This window comes from Hippopotamus amphibius, chromosome 13 (assembly GCF_030028045.1).
Source record: "Hippopotamus amphibius kiboko isolate mHipAmp2 chromosome 13, mHipAmp2.hap2, whole genome shotgun sequence".
Taxonomy (NCBI): Eukaryota; Metazoa; Chordata; class Mammalia; order Artiodactyla; family Hippopotamidae; genus Hippopotamus; species Hippopotamus amphibius.
In genome coordinates, this window is record NC_080198.1 from 60,424,528 (window position 1) to 60,439,286 (window position 14,759).

At 34.1% G+C, this 14,759-nt stretch overlaps 1 protein-coding gene across 5 annotated transcripts in view; it reads left to right on the top strand.

Moving 5' to 3' along the window:
- The window catches only part of SCLT1 (sodium channel and clathrin linker 1), a 244,069-nt gene that overhangs the window by 102,400 nt on the left and 126,910 nt on the right, over nucleotides 1-14,759 (top strand). For all 5 annotated transcript variants that reach the window (XM_057705960.1, XM_057705959.1, XM_057705958.1 and 2 more), the window contains exons 10-11: nucleotides 10,211-10,301; nucleotides 13,683-13,774. In XM_057705960.1, coding sequence (XP_057561943.1) covers nucleotides 10,211-10,301; nucleotides 13,683-13,774 — 183 coding nt within the window. The remainder of the gene's footprint in view (nucleotides 1-10,210; nucleotides 10,302-13,682; nucleotides 13,775-14,759) is intronic.

Sequence of the window (14,759 nt, forward strand, 5' to 3'; positions counted from 1 at the left end):
CTCAGATCCTTGTCCTCTGCATCATTATATTGTCATTGCCTTTGTTCAGTCGGTCATCTCATCTAAGTTACTGCAGTAACCTCCAAATTGGCTTACCTCTTCTGCATCTCCCTTTTTCGTACTGTCATCAAAATGATCTTTCAAAAATAAAATCTGAACATGTCATTCTCCTTCAGTGGCTACAAAATGCCTATGAGGTATAATCCAAATTATTTAGCATGACATCAAGTCTGCTATGACCTGAGCTCTGGCTACTTAAGTCTGTATCTTGTCACTCTTCATCTCAATTTCCTGAACTATCATCAGTTTCCCAAACAAGCCATGCTATTTCATACATCCCTACCTTTGCTCACATTGTTCAGGCTGCCTAAAATGCCCTTTCCTGATAAATATCTTCTCAAATTTCAAGGTTCAGAGGTGTCCTATCTTCTAGAAATCATTTTCTAAATTTTTATGGTTTCTTCCTCCCCAGGTAGAACCAAACATGCCTTCCTTTGTGACTCAGCTGTAGACTGCACGTGTATCTGTCACAGTATTTTTAACACTGTAATGTACTTAATTCTTTACAAATCCATCTCTCTTTGCTAGTTTTTGAGCTCCTTAAAGATGTGGGTCATGATTTAGCCAATTTTACCACACCATCATCTAAGACAGTTCTAGACACGTGCAAGTGCTCAAAAAACGTTTTTGAGTCATTAAGTCAGTTAATAAATTAAATGGCACTTCGTTAGAGGGGCACAGCTGAACTGATTTATGTGGGTTTTCTTTTTGTGTATTTGATCTTTTGGGGCACAACTGTTTTCTTAGACTGTCATTATTTAGAAAATTGTACTTTATATTCTTCAGCCCTGCAGTAATATGTGTCCACTTAGCAGTCCTGTGGGATAAAATCTCACAGCGTCCTGCTTTGTCCTGCCCGGTCATGAATCATCATTTTGTCCACTGTATCCCTCCGTATCCCATCACTTAGTGGGGTCTTGGCTATCAGATTGACACTCTGGGTACTGCAGCGTTTGTGTTCAAGTAACCCTTATTTTACTTAATAATGGCCCCAAAGCACAAGAGTAGTGATGTTGGCAATTCAGATATGCCAGAGAGAAACCTTAAAGTGCTTCCTTTAAAAGGTGAAATCTCTCTGTTTAATAAAGAAAGAAAAAAAATATTCTGCCGAGGTTGCTGAGATAAATGGTAAAAACGAATCTTCTATCTGTGAAATTGTGAAGAAGGAAAAAGAAATTCATGCTTATTTTTGCTGTGGCACCTCAAACTGCAAAAGTTATGGCCACAGTGTTTAATTAATAAGTGTTTAGTTAAAATGAAACTGGGATTAAATTTGTACAGTGAGGTAGAGAGAGAGAGAGAAAGACCACGTTCCCATAATTTTTATTACAGTATATTGTTAAAATTGTTTTATTAGTTATTGTCAGTAATCTCTTATTGTGCCCAATTTAAACTTTACACAGATGTGTATGTATCAGAAAAAACATGGTGTGCATAGGGTTCAGTACAATCCACAGTTTCAGGCATCCACTAGGAGTCTTGGAATGTGTGGGGACTACTGTTACGTCTACCTTTGCAGGTAATAGTTTTATTTTTGCTGAGATAACAGATTTTTTTCAGTTGTTTCATGTTCCAATTTGAATAATATTGTGTCTTTTATTATAAAAATGCTATGGAGATCTGGAATTCGTGGATGACTAAATCTGATTCATAGTGTCTCGTGGAAACTGTCCCATGTGAGAAATGGACCTGAGCAGATGTGCTTAGTCATGAGAATTGCCAGACAGTTCCTTATGTGTTGGCAGCTAGTTTTCTGAGCATAGAAAACATGTTTTAAGATAAGAAATAGGGTTTTGCTGTCAGTTTCCTATCTCTTCACACTGTTTTACTTTAATGTTATTTAAGGGGTTAGTCACCCCTTATTCAAAAATATATCTTTCCCACTTAATCTTTCAGGGGCATAAAGAAGAATATTGATACTGTACTTCTAGAACATATTGGTCAAGAGCAGAAACAGGTTCATAACTTCATTGTTTGGAACTTTTGCCTCTAATATGTGATTATTAGTTTATTTCAAAATATGTATTTTATTGATAATTAAAATTTTATTTTGCAAATACTCCACATTTTCACCCTAACCTAAAAGTGTGCTTCTGTGTGTTGTGAAGTGTAAAGAGCATAGACTTTGAAGTCCGACAGCTCTAGATTAGTATTCTTATTTTTAATTTTCTGTTGACTTGGGCAGCTTGCTTAACTGAATGAACTTTAATTTCTTTTTTCTTTCTTTTATTTTTTAAAATTTTTATTGTAGTATATTTGATTTACAATGTTGTGTTAGTTTCAGGTGTATAGCAAAATGAATCAGTTTTGCTATATTCATTTCCACTCTTTTTTTAGATTCTTTTCCCATATAGGCTATTACAGAGTATTGAGTAGAGTTCCCTGTGCTATACAGCAGGCTCTTGTTAGTTATCTATTTTATATATAGTTGTATGTATATATCAATCCCAATCTCCCAATTTCTTAATCTCTGCAATAGAAATAAAATTAGCTTTCTTGAGTGTTGCAATATACGATAATTCTTATTACCTGTGCTCTTCTCTAGTCTACTTTAGTATCCTCCCTCTGTAGGTAGCCTTGTATGATATTTACAAGTCAGTTGCTAATAGATTTACAAGTTAATGTAATTATAGTAAGTAGACAGCAGATACTTCCCTCCCTTGCTCTGAAAACCAGCCTTACCTTTGTTGTTGCTGCTATAATTTCTAGGAACCAGATAAAGCTTTCCTTTCTTTTTCCTTCCTTTCTGTTGTTATATCACCATGTCTTGCCAGCTGTACAACCCTAAACTCTGTTTCTTCTTGTGTGTTGTTCCATCAGTTATATTCATTCTTTTTAAAAATCTTGCTCTCTTGTGTGTTTCTAAGATCTCAGGTGTATATACCTCCTCTGATGATTACTCAGATTACTGTATTTTCTTCTCCCCATTCTTTGAAATTGCTTGGAAGAAGGGTCTACATTTGCTGTAGTCTCTCTTCAGAATTTCAGTTTGGATTTGGTCATATATCTCTATTCTTCTCCTCAAGATGACTGGTACCTTTTTTTGCCTTACAACAAAATCCTGCATTCTCCTTGGTTATTGATTCTTTTTGATAGATAATTTTTCTGTCCTTCTTGAACATTTTTCTACTAGGTCTTTTGTATTTGCGTCCTGATTTCTTCTCTGAGCTTTGTCACCGTTTCCTTTTCTTTTCCCATTTCCTTATCCTAACTACTAAAAGTAGAAATTTCTTGAATTTCTAGTCATGTTATACTTTTCCACCCTCTCTGTAGATGATCACCTTTACCCTACCCAACTTAAACTTTCATCTCAGTAACAATGTTTCCCGCATATGTACTTCTAACCTTGATCATTTTGTTGATCTCTATACTTGAATTGTTAGGGCAGTGGTTTTCTAACTATTTTTAGTTTAAAAAAATCTTATACCTAGGAGCCCAATATATTGATAAAAGTGGAATTGCTGTGATTGAAGTAAGAAGTGGAAAACTTGCCCATCTTAGTAACTAATACCATCAGCAAACCTAGGAATTTTGCTTGATTCCTCTCTTTTGCTTTACCCCACATCCAAGTCTTGTTGGCCCTATATCCAGATTATCACAAATCCAGTCATCACCACTATCATCGCTTTCCCAAGCCATCACTCTCTCTTGCTTGCATTTGCCTCCTCTCTGGTCTGCCTGCTTTCACTCTTATCCCGCTATTATTTATTCTCCACACACCAGCCCAAGAAGTCTCCTCAAAGCATAAAACAAATCACATCACTCACCTGCTTACAACACTCAGTGGATTTCATTGCAGTTGGAACAAATTCCAAAATTCTCATTATGCCCAAAGGCACTTATATGATCTGACCTCCCTGCCTTCTTCTCTGACTTAATCTTACACTTTTCTCTCTGTGATACATCCCAGCTAATTGTCATTTATTTAATTACCTTTCTCATACTTTTTACATTTATTATTAATTCCCTCTGCCTATAACTTTCACCTTAGATTTTTTTTAAATCGACCTCATTGTCCTTCAAACCTTAACTCAAATATTCCTTTAGACAGGTTGTTACTGATGACCCAAGTCTCCCTCCAACTGTTATACATCATTTACTTCCTTGCATTATCACTTTCTGAAATTATCTCATTTATTTGTTTACATATTTACTGTCTCCCTCTAAAACAATGTAAACTTTATGAAGTCAGGGGCTTTGACTCCCTTGTTTGCCACTGCATCACCAGTGCTGACAACAGTGCTTAGTGTAGTTTGGGTAGGTGCTCAATAAAATAAGTGTAGGGCTCCTGAAATACAGTTAAAAACAAACAAAAGCTGAATGAGCCACAAACATGTGACGCTCAACAGGTCCAGATTATATTCATAGTGCCTGGTGTATTGTAAGCATTCAGTAAATATTTGTTCAAAGCATGGATGAATGGGATCTCTTAAATTCTGTCTCTGTAAAGTATGTGCCACCTCTCCGAGTGGAACTGCTTGCGTATTGTTACTGTCACTCTCGTTAGACGTTCCCTGCCTCTTGCTCTTTTAAATTCCTGAAGTGTAGCTCTGATCCCATTATTTGAGCAGCTCTCCATTGCCCTTAAATTAATGCAGATTACCTAACTCATCATTTAAAGTCATGGATATTGTAGCCCCCATTGCCTTTTCAGTCTTCCCTTCTTTCCCAAACAAGTCCTACAGTTTCCTACCTTTATGCTTGAACTTATTTTGTTCCTTCCTGAAGCATTTTCTTTATCTCTGCTTGTGAGATTTACTGTTCCTCTGCCAATTCCTACTTTAAATACCTCACACTTTAATATTCCCTGAACTAAATGCAAATGTACTACCTACTCTGAATCATAATGTTGATACTTTATTTTAATCTTTTGTCGTGCTTAAAGTATGCTTTGTGGCCTTTCTAAAGATTACTGTATCTCACCTATCTTTGTGTGTTTTGTATTACCTTAAAGAACACCTTCTGTGTTCCAAACATCACAGGTACATAGTAAACATTTTTTGAGCATGTCCATTGCATGAGCCTATTTAATAATAGAAAATGAATTTAATATGTTCTCCACTTTGTTAGTGGTACCCAAAGTTATATAACTCAAAACTGTATTTGAAATAATGATTTACAATCTTTTTGTAAAGATAAACATACTGATTGTGCAGTTATTCTGTAAAATCTAAGGCAGTGGCTGTATATCAGAATTATTTATAGAGATTCTGAAAAACAGACTCGAGCAGGTATCACTCCTGGACATTCTGAATGAATAAGACTCAGATAGAGACTGTGCATATATAGTTGCAAAAAGCTTGCTTTCATACAAAGAAAGTATAGAGAATTACTATATTCCAACATAGAAATTAGAATTTTGAACTACTTTGAAATGTGTATAATTTTGAATTATGTAAAAATTATATACAAATGAGCTATTTCAAGACTGAAGAGGCTCTGTTTTAAAGTTTTGATAACTCAGTACATGGATTATTAATATCTATTGCTTTCAGAGTTTCTTTGTAGGCTTCTGTCCTTTGAACAGTTTTAATCATTAGACTGCTACTAAAAATTGAAAGGAGAAAAACTTAAAATAAGCTTTTTTCCAGCTTTGCTACTTATGATCAGTTTCCTAGAAACAGAAGTGATCTTAAAAATTCAGAACTTTGTCTAAAATTGGGGATTTTCTGAAGTTTTTAAGCATAAATGATTGGCTTTATTTTACTGGATAATTACAGAAGAACTTCCTAATGCAGCTAATGTATGCATTTTTCTTTTATTTTAAGTTCTAAAATTTAGAATATGTGTCAGATCCATAAAAACTAGTTTTATTTCTCTCAGAATGTTATCACTTTTCATTGTAGCAAAGAAATATTGTGCACATTTCTAGAATTCTCTTAATATGAGCCTGCAAAAGACAGACAAAAATTTATTTTAAAATGGACTCAATCTCAAAAAAAAAAGGTATCGATAATTAAACCATTCTAATTTGTGTCCAAGTTACTGCTATAATTTAAGTATATACTTATATAAACTGCATTTAAGTATATCCTATGTTTTATGTTATATTTGGTTATATTTTGCTTAACAGAGCAAAGCTTTGCTTTTTAAAGATCGAACCTCTTTAATGTAAGTGATGAAAATTACATTAAAGAAAAATCTCAGAAATTTTAAATTGTTTGACAAGGAAGCATGCCTGGAAATGAAATAGTGTTTTTAAAAATATTCCTTTGTAGGACTATAACTATTGTTTATTTTTTATCAAATTTTTTAATGAAAACTGGTTTTGACCTTTATAAAAGTATGTACATAAGCAGACATATATCTAAAACATTTACATATAAAATAGTATAAATATGTAGTTATTACAGTTCCTTCATAAAATAAAATTAGAATTATTTTTGTTGACAACTTTAAAGATTTCCCAAGTTTGAATATTTGAAATGACTCACAGCTCCACAGAGCATACTCACATAAGGCTTCTATTTAAGGCAAAGGATATTGTGCAGTAAGAAAAAGTGCGTAGGGAAGCATAGGAGGCCCAAGTGACATCCAGGCACAAGTGCTGAAGGGTCTTTCTACATACAAAGACATGCTTTGTCTCCAGGTTGAACCACTAAGACGTGTATAATGAATCTTGGCTTCAGGAAAGCTCAGAGTTTTTTTGCCCCTCTGGTCACATAGTCTAGCCCGGCTGTCTGACCAGTTACACCAGGTGAAAGCCATCAGTAAACAGATCCTGTTTGAGGGTTACCAGAGGAGATTCAGAGTTTAAGCAGCATACCATAAATCCCACTTTTCATTTTTTGGCCGAGAGTCAAGGCCAGACATTCAGGCATCCCCCAAGCTTTCTCAGTCCAGCTGTAAATGAATGCAGTACCACACCATTCCTGACAACTCAAAATCTAAAAAGAGGCAAGATTATGATGATAGCTTACATTTGTGTAAACTACAGTAAAGTTTATGAAGTAGTTTAATATGCATTAACTTATTTGAACTTTATGATAATTCTGTGAACTAAGCAGGAAATTGTTTTTATCTGTATTTTATGGCTATACTTCTGAGCCTTAGAGAAGTTAAGTGATTGGCTCAGTTCACATGGCCGTCTGTGGTGGTAGAGCCAGGTGTAGAGGACAGACCTAACAGCTTTTATTCTAGAATATTTCTCAGTATTTCATGCCAGAAGCAGATATAAAGAACTGTTTATTTCTTTTCTATCTTGTGGGACAATGTAGGAATAAATAAGTATATATAAAACTACTGCTTATTTTCCCCCCAAAACATAGTTCTTTGTGTGTTTTAGGGAATATAATACAATAAGTGTTTTCAGAATATTTTTCTTTTTAATAACTTATAAAAACAAATCTTAAGACCAGTGCCTGAATTTCTTTTTTTTTACTTATGCAGAGAGATTCTGTTTCAAATGAAACATTCTGTTTCAAATAAGATATGTTTTGAAGAATTGTTCACAAAATTATTATTTTAGGATTTCCACACATGACTAAAAAATTGGATATGTAAGAGCTAAGTATGAAGATATAGTTGTACCTGTGACTTTTCTGTCTCTTCCTTTTGTGCTCTCTTTCATTCATTTATGATATATTTACTTGTCTACTCTATGCCAGGTACTGTGCTATCTCTGAGGATTTAAAAATTAATAAAATGTGATCCTTTAATGATCTTACATTCCGTATTTTTTTTTCATAAACTCACAGTTCCACGAGGGGAGTATCTGTTAACAACGTATAAAGTATTCTGAATTAGGGGTCTGGTATTATAGGGTCTTTTGCGTAGGAGAATTAAGAGAAGAGTTGAAATGAAGAGACTTTGGAGCTAAGTCTTGAAGATTGTTGAGGAATTTATCAGAAAAAGCAGAAGAAGGCTAGTCAAGTCAAATATGTGAAAAAATAGACAAGGCTTTGTTTAAGAAACAGGGAGTTCATAGTCTATTACCCTGGGAACCTAAATTACATGAGGGGAATTAGCAAGAGATGAGACTCTTTGAAGCCAGATGATGACTTTATATGCTATGCTGAGGAGTGTTGATTACACGCCCAAAGAAGTGGGGAATCCAGAAATCATTATTAAACAAGAATTTTTGTCATCAGATAACCTTTTTTTTTTTTTTTTTTTTTGCGGATAAGGGTGCATTATAGAGGATGAATTAAAGGGAAGACCAGCAGTAAAGAGATCAGTTTGGAATCTATTGGAATAGTCCTGGGAAATAATGATGAGGCCAGTGGTTGGGCCATGGAAGTGGAAATGAAATACAAAACTGAGAGACAATTTAGAAGTAGAATCGTTAGGCAGATTAGGTAGGAATCAGGAAACCACCTATTATAGAGTTTTGCTTTGGGCAGATTATCTAATCCACCTCCCTGTTGTTGGACATGAGACCACTGAGACGCTCTTGTAGTCAAGTGAATTGCATTAAGCCACGTCACTGGTTATTGACAGAACTGGGTTCCTGACTCTAGGGTTCTCCATATTGCACCACTCATTCCCACTGTGTCTCTAACACAGAATTTTTGTCTTTAATCATGCCTTTATTTCACATTTGTTTACACTTTACAGTGCACTTTAATGTACATTGTCTATTTTGACCCTTTCAGCAACCCCATGACATAAGCATTATTATCCCCTTTCTGAAGGCAAGAAAGCCAAGTCAGAGTGGGTGCTATGCTTATTCAGAAGTTACTCAGTTTTATCATTACTATATAAAATCTTACTCCTTAAGTTTTTCTTTTTAAAATATATAGAATCTTATAACTGATAGATTTGTTGATTGATTCATATAGTAGATGCATTCCTGAAATTGTCTCTAAGCTTAGATTTTACATGCGTTAGTATAAGGTGGTTTTGGAGTTGTTTTGTTTTTGTTCTATCATTTGGTGAATCATTTTGCAAGTAGAAAAAATTTATTTTCTGTCTAATGAAGTCAGATTTTTATATTCTTAAGTTCTTAATCTTATTATTGGTACCATTTTTTTTGGTAGACAGTATATCATAGAGGACTCTGTTTAAATACCAGTTTCATTGCTTATTTGTGAGTCCTTGGGCAAGCTGACAAATCTCTGTCAACCTCACTCTCTGACTTCAGTTTGATTTAATAATAGTACTTATTCACAGTTATTGTGTTAAATGAGACAGTGTCTACAAAGCATTTAGGACAGTTCCTGGAATCTAATAACTAACTGATACATTTTAGCTATTATTAAGTTTTTATTTCCTGTTGTTTTATGCTAATCAATTATGTAATTATAAATATTATTAGAGTCAAAAGTAATGAATTAACATTTACTGTGAGTTTTGCATCAATTTCTTTAGTTTCAACAGCACTAATATGATTTATGTTTTAATACATACATAAAATATAATTAAGAAATAAATATGGGCAGTTCCTACACTAAAGTATCTTTCCTCCTAAAAATGTATGTTTTTTTCCATAATTCACATGTTCTGTATTTACACTTAGTGTTTAATTGGTATGATATTAAAAATCTTTTTTTCTGTTTTGGAAGCTCTTATTTTTTTATTCTAAATTCTAAAATCTAAAGTCAAGAAGATATTGAAACTTATTTGATACTGCTAGAACATTCAAAAACTTGTCCTTTTTGTCCTTTGCAGCTACAGTCTCAGAAGAAAGTAAATATTAGACTATCTTGAGACAAATGTTTTAGTTCATTATGTTAAGTGATTATATAATACATACTTCTGGTATTTCAGGAATGATCAAGGTGTTGAATCTTAGGTTCATTTTCATAGAAAGGTCAGTCAGTGATATTTCTCTAACTCTGTTCAGGAAATTATAGACATGACTAAATTCTACTTAATGCAGTGACATTCTTGTTAGGTAATTTATCAAGATGATAAAGTTTTTCATGAAATCTACTGAATTATTTGAGTATAAAACATAATTTATCCAAATAAAGTGTTAATGACTCCCACTTTGCACTCATCCCTTCAGCTATATTTTTTCTTCTTCACTCTCTTCCACATAAATGAATCTTTCAATATTTAGTAATAAAGGAATCTTTCAATATTTATCCCTTAGATTCATTTTTAGGTGTATTGTGGTTAGTACTGATTTTACCAAATTTAGATTTCTAATTTAAAAAATTTTTATGGTCTATGAAAACAGTGTTTGTTAATTTACTTTGCATTTTAGGCAAGCCAAGTTAGATCTGAGAGTTGCAGCAGCAAAAGTGGAAGAGTTAACTAAAGTAACTGAAGATCTTCAAGGACAGATGCAAAAGAAGGTATCTTACTTTTTCGAAGACAGCTGGATGCGGACGCCTGTAGCTTTGTTTTCTATGTATTTTATTGTTGATCTGTTTTGGATTAAGTCTTAAAGAGGATTGCTGGAAAATGAATTAATCATTCTATTATCCTCTAACTTTGAAATATGAAATTAGGAAGCTAAATCATAGCATTAGAAAGAACTATTTATTTCTATTCACTGGACCGTAAGTCAATAAACATCACAATATCATAATCATCCCTAAACACATCATTACTGAACTGCATGTTAATGTATTGGATTGGCCAAAAAGTTTGTTTGGCTTTTCCATAAGCTGTTATGGAAAAACCCCAATGAACTTTTTGGCCAACCCAATAAGATCAAGTTTTGGGTAGTTGGTTTTATGTAGATGGAAAAGAAGTATTTAATACTATCTTTTGTTTAATACTACATTGTGTGTTATTTATTGGCATAAAAGACTGATTCTTTTTATGTGTAATGGGGAAGTTTCAAGAAGGTGTCAAAGAAAGGTCAGGCTTTAGATTTAGATGGATCTAATTATTAAAATTCTAACCCTGGTACTTAATAGCTGTGTAACTTTTCTAAGCCTTATTTCCTAATGTGTAGAAGTTGGTTATAGATTTCCAGCAATGGTAGACTTGTGAAAGGCTTATGTAAATCTTCTCATAGATAATATTTATAAAAACTGGATAAAGCTTTTTGAAACACTGCAAAACACCCAAAAACAGTCACTGAAAGTAATAAGAATTGTGAGCTTTTAAGTTTCTGACCTGAAGGTTCTCCCTAATGCCCACAGCTATGGCTCCAGAAAACAAAAGCTTTATGTGCTCTTACGGTAGTGCCAAGATCAAAGCTTAGGGCTAGAAAAGCAGTTGAAAATTTTAAAGAAGAAATATTGGCAGCAAGAGAACCACACACACACAAAATTGAGACCCAAATTCTGAATGTAAACTCTGACCAAATCCATGGCTGACAGCCAAACTATGCATATGGGAGTGGGAGAGGGTCCCCAGGAAACCCAGTGAAAAAGTAGGCAGAGACCTGAGAGACATCTTCTCTTGAAAGATGGGACTATATGGAACGAGATACTTAGGTTTGCTGCTTTTTATAATTGAGTGCATTCCCGAGATGTGTGCAACTTGAGCAGCCAAAAGCTGAAGCATTAATGTTTGAAGTATCAGCTTTGAGCCCAAAGATGGCAGAGCATCTGGAAATTACAGGGGAACTTGTAAGAGCATCAAAGCCACAAAGAGGATGAGCCCTACCTCTGCCCAAATCTTGACTGATCCTCCAATTATGCAGGCACAGTGAGTTCCCTAGGAGCCTAGTTAGAAAAGTAATAGTGGAAAGAAGAACTCATCAGAGATGCAAACTGCTGTACATGGTAGGGGAAACACTTCAGAGTTTGAGTCTGGGTAACATAATTGCCTAACTGAACAAAAAAGCCAGTAATCTTTGAAAGAACAAAACAATCCAGAGAAACTGTGATGTATTATCTTTATTATCCAGTTTTCAATCAAAACTTACTAGACATTAAAGTATGACTGGTGGGGGAGGGGGAGGAAGAAAAAGTCAATAGAAACTCATTTTCATTGAGTTTGGACTTAGCTGTTGGATTTAGCAGGCAAAGGCTTCAAATAAGCTATTATAAATATGTTCAAGAAAAAATGTATTTAAATTAGAGTAAAAGAAGATTTTAGTGAAGGAATGGATAGAGAATTTTTAATTGAGAACTAGGAAATAATTTTAAAAATAGAAATTCTAGAGTTTAAAAGTACAGCAACACAAATAAAAATTTCATTAGATGGGCTCAAAAGTTAATTGATAGAGACACAGATGTAGAGAACAAACATATGGACACCAAGTGGGGAAAGCGGGGAGGGTTGGGGGGAATGAATTGGGAGATTGGGATTGCCATATATACATTACTTATAAGAAAAAAAAAACCAAATTGTACACTCTAAAATAAAATTAATTGAAACAAGCAGAAGAAATAATCAATGAATTTTAAAACAGATCAATAAAAATTTTCCTGTTAAGATGGAAGAAAAATGAACAGGACCTCAGAGATCTGTGGGACAATATGAAGCAAGCCCAATGGAAGTATAATTGGACTTGCAGGAGTAGGGGGCAGAAAAGATGTTTAAAGAAATAATAGCTGAAAACTTCCAAAGTTTGGTGGAAAACATTAGCAGATCCAAGAAACTCAGTGAACCCTTAGTAAGATAAACACAAAGGAAAAATCACTTTAAATACACCATGACAACACTGACAGGAAATTATAAAGAGAAAACTTGAAAGCAGCAACAGAAAAATGAAATGAACGGGAAACAGAGGTAAAAATATTGTCTGACCTCTCATCGAAATAATTGTGGAAGCAGACAACACTGTAGTACTATATCTGAAGTGCTGAAGGAAAAAAAAATGCTCGTTAAGAATTCTATGTCCAGTGGAACTGTACTTCAGAAATGAGGGCAAAATAAAGGCATTTTCAAGTAAAGAAAAACTGAGAAATTTTGTCACTTAGCAGCGCTGTCCTTCAAAATATGCTGAAGGAAATTCTTTAGGCTAAAAGGAAATGACACCAGGTGGCAACTAAGATGTAGGAAGAAATTAAGAGCAATAGGAGTTGTAAATATTAAATAGTATATGTACATGTTTTTCCTTTCTCTTGTTAATACCTTAAAAGACTTGACTGGATTTATAAAGTATGCACATATATGCTATATGGCAACAATGACGCTGAAGACTAGGATGATGCATGGTAATAAATACACTGCAGCAAGGTTCCAATATTTTCTCTGAATTAAATATTAACTAAATAAATTGGAATAAGTTAAAGATGCAAATTATAATCTCTAGAGCAATCACTAAAAAATAATTCAAAGAGATATAGCTAAAAGCCAATAAAAGAACACAACAAAAGGTAGGAAAGGATGAACAGGAATTTTTTTTAAGATGGTAAAAATAAACCTATTAAAGCATCACAGTTTAAAATAGAAATATCCTATGATTACTACGGAATGCAGCATAACCTACTTAAGAGAACATGTTCTAAGGGCAGATTATCTGTAAAAAAAACCGCTGCCTTATTTTGTTAGACTTGCACTGTAGAAATAGTTGGACTATTGGTAGAAATCCATATGCAATGACTGTTTGGATTATTGTTTTACTAATACAGAATTGATAGTGAGGTTCTCTTCCCCCTTTTTTAGTACGTTCATGGTTTGTTCCCAAAGTGATATTGCTTCTTTAAACTTACACATGAAATTCTGGCAATATAATAACTTCATAGAGTGAACTGTTTTCTTTATGCTGTTTAATGATGTATTGAATTTTTACATACTAAAAATAAGCATCCAGTTTCTTTATTTTCTAGGAGGAGGATATGGTGTCTGCCCAAGGAAGAGAGGAAGCATCAGATAGGCGCTTACAGCAGCTACAATCTAGTATAAAACAATTAGAAACAAGGTAAATTGTTAAATACATCTAGTTTTGTCTATAAGCTTCAAAAGTTATTCTACATTAGAGTCTGTTTATGATATTGTCTAGAATATATATTTTATACGTGCTAAACATTATAATCATAGGTTTAAAATCTGGTTTGTTGGACATTATTTAAAAAATAATATTCAAAAGTTTGAACATATATTTTGAATATATATTCAAAGATCATTTTCATCTTTGCCTTTTCTCCAAAAGAATAATAGTAAAGTTTAGTAAATCCCCAAATCAGAAATGTTCTTACATCCTACAGCAGGAAAAAAAAAATAGTGAGGTTGGGTAAAAAATATATAGAAAAATAATTTCTTGCTGAGTAGATAACTAAGAGAAAAAAAATACATGAGAAATCATTATAGATGTTTTTCCTGGAGTCTTATGGGATCAGTTACCTTTGGAGGTCTGGGCTACTTTTTATTTATTGTTTTATTTTTTTAATTAATTTAATTGGCCGCGTGGGGTCTTTGTTGCTGCATGTGGGCTTTCTCTAGTTGCGGCAAGCGGGAGCTACTCTTCATTGTGATGCTTAGGCTCCTCATTGTGGTGGCTTCTCTAGTTGCAGAGCATGGGCTCTAGGCACGTGGGCTTCAGTAGTTGTGGCACACGGGCTCAATAGTTGTGGCTCACGGGCTCTAGAGTGCAGGCTCAATAGTTGTGGTGCATGGGTTTAGTTGCTCCTCGGCACATGGGATCTTCCCAGAACAGGGCTCAAACCCAGGTCCCCTGCATTGGCAGGCGGATTCTTTTCTTTTTCTTTTTAAACTGATTTTTTTAAGCTCTTTATTGGAATATAATTGCTTTACACTCTTGAACCAGTTTTTGAGGTACTCCAAAGTGAATCAGCTGTATTTATACATATATCCCCATATCCCCTCCCTCCCACGACTCTCTCCCACCCTCCCTGTCCTGGCCCTCTAAGGCATCACCCATCATCGAGTTGATCTCCCTTTGTTAC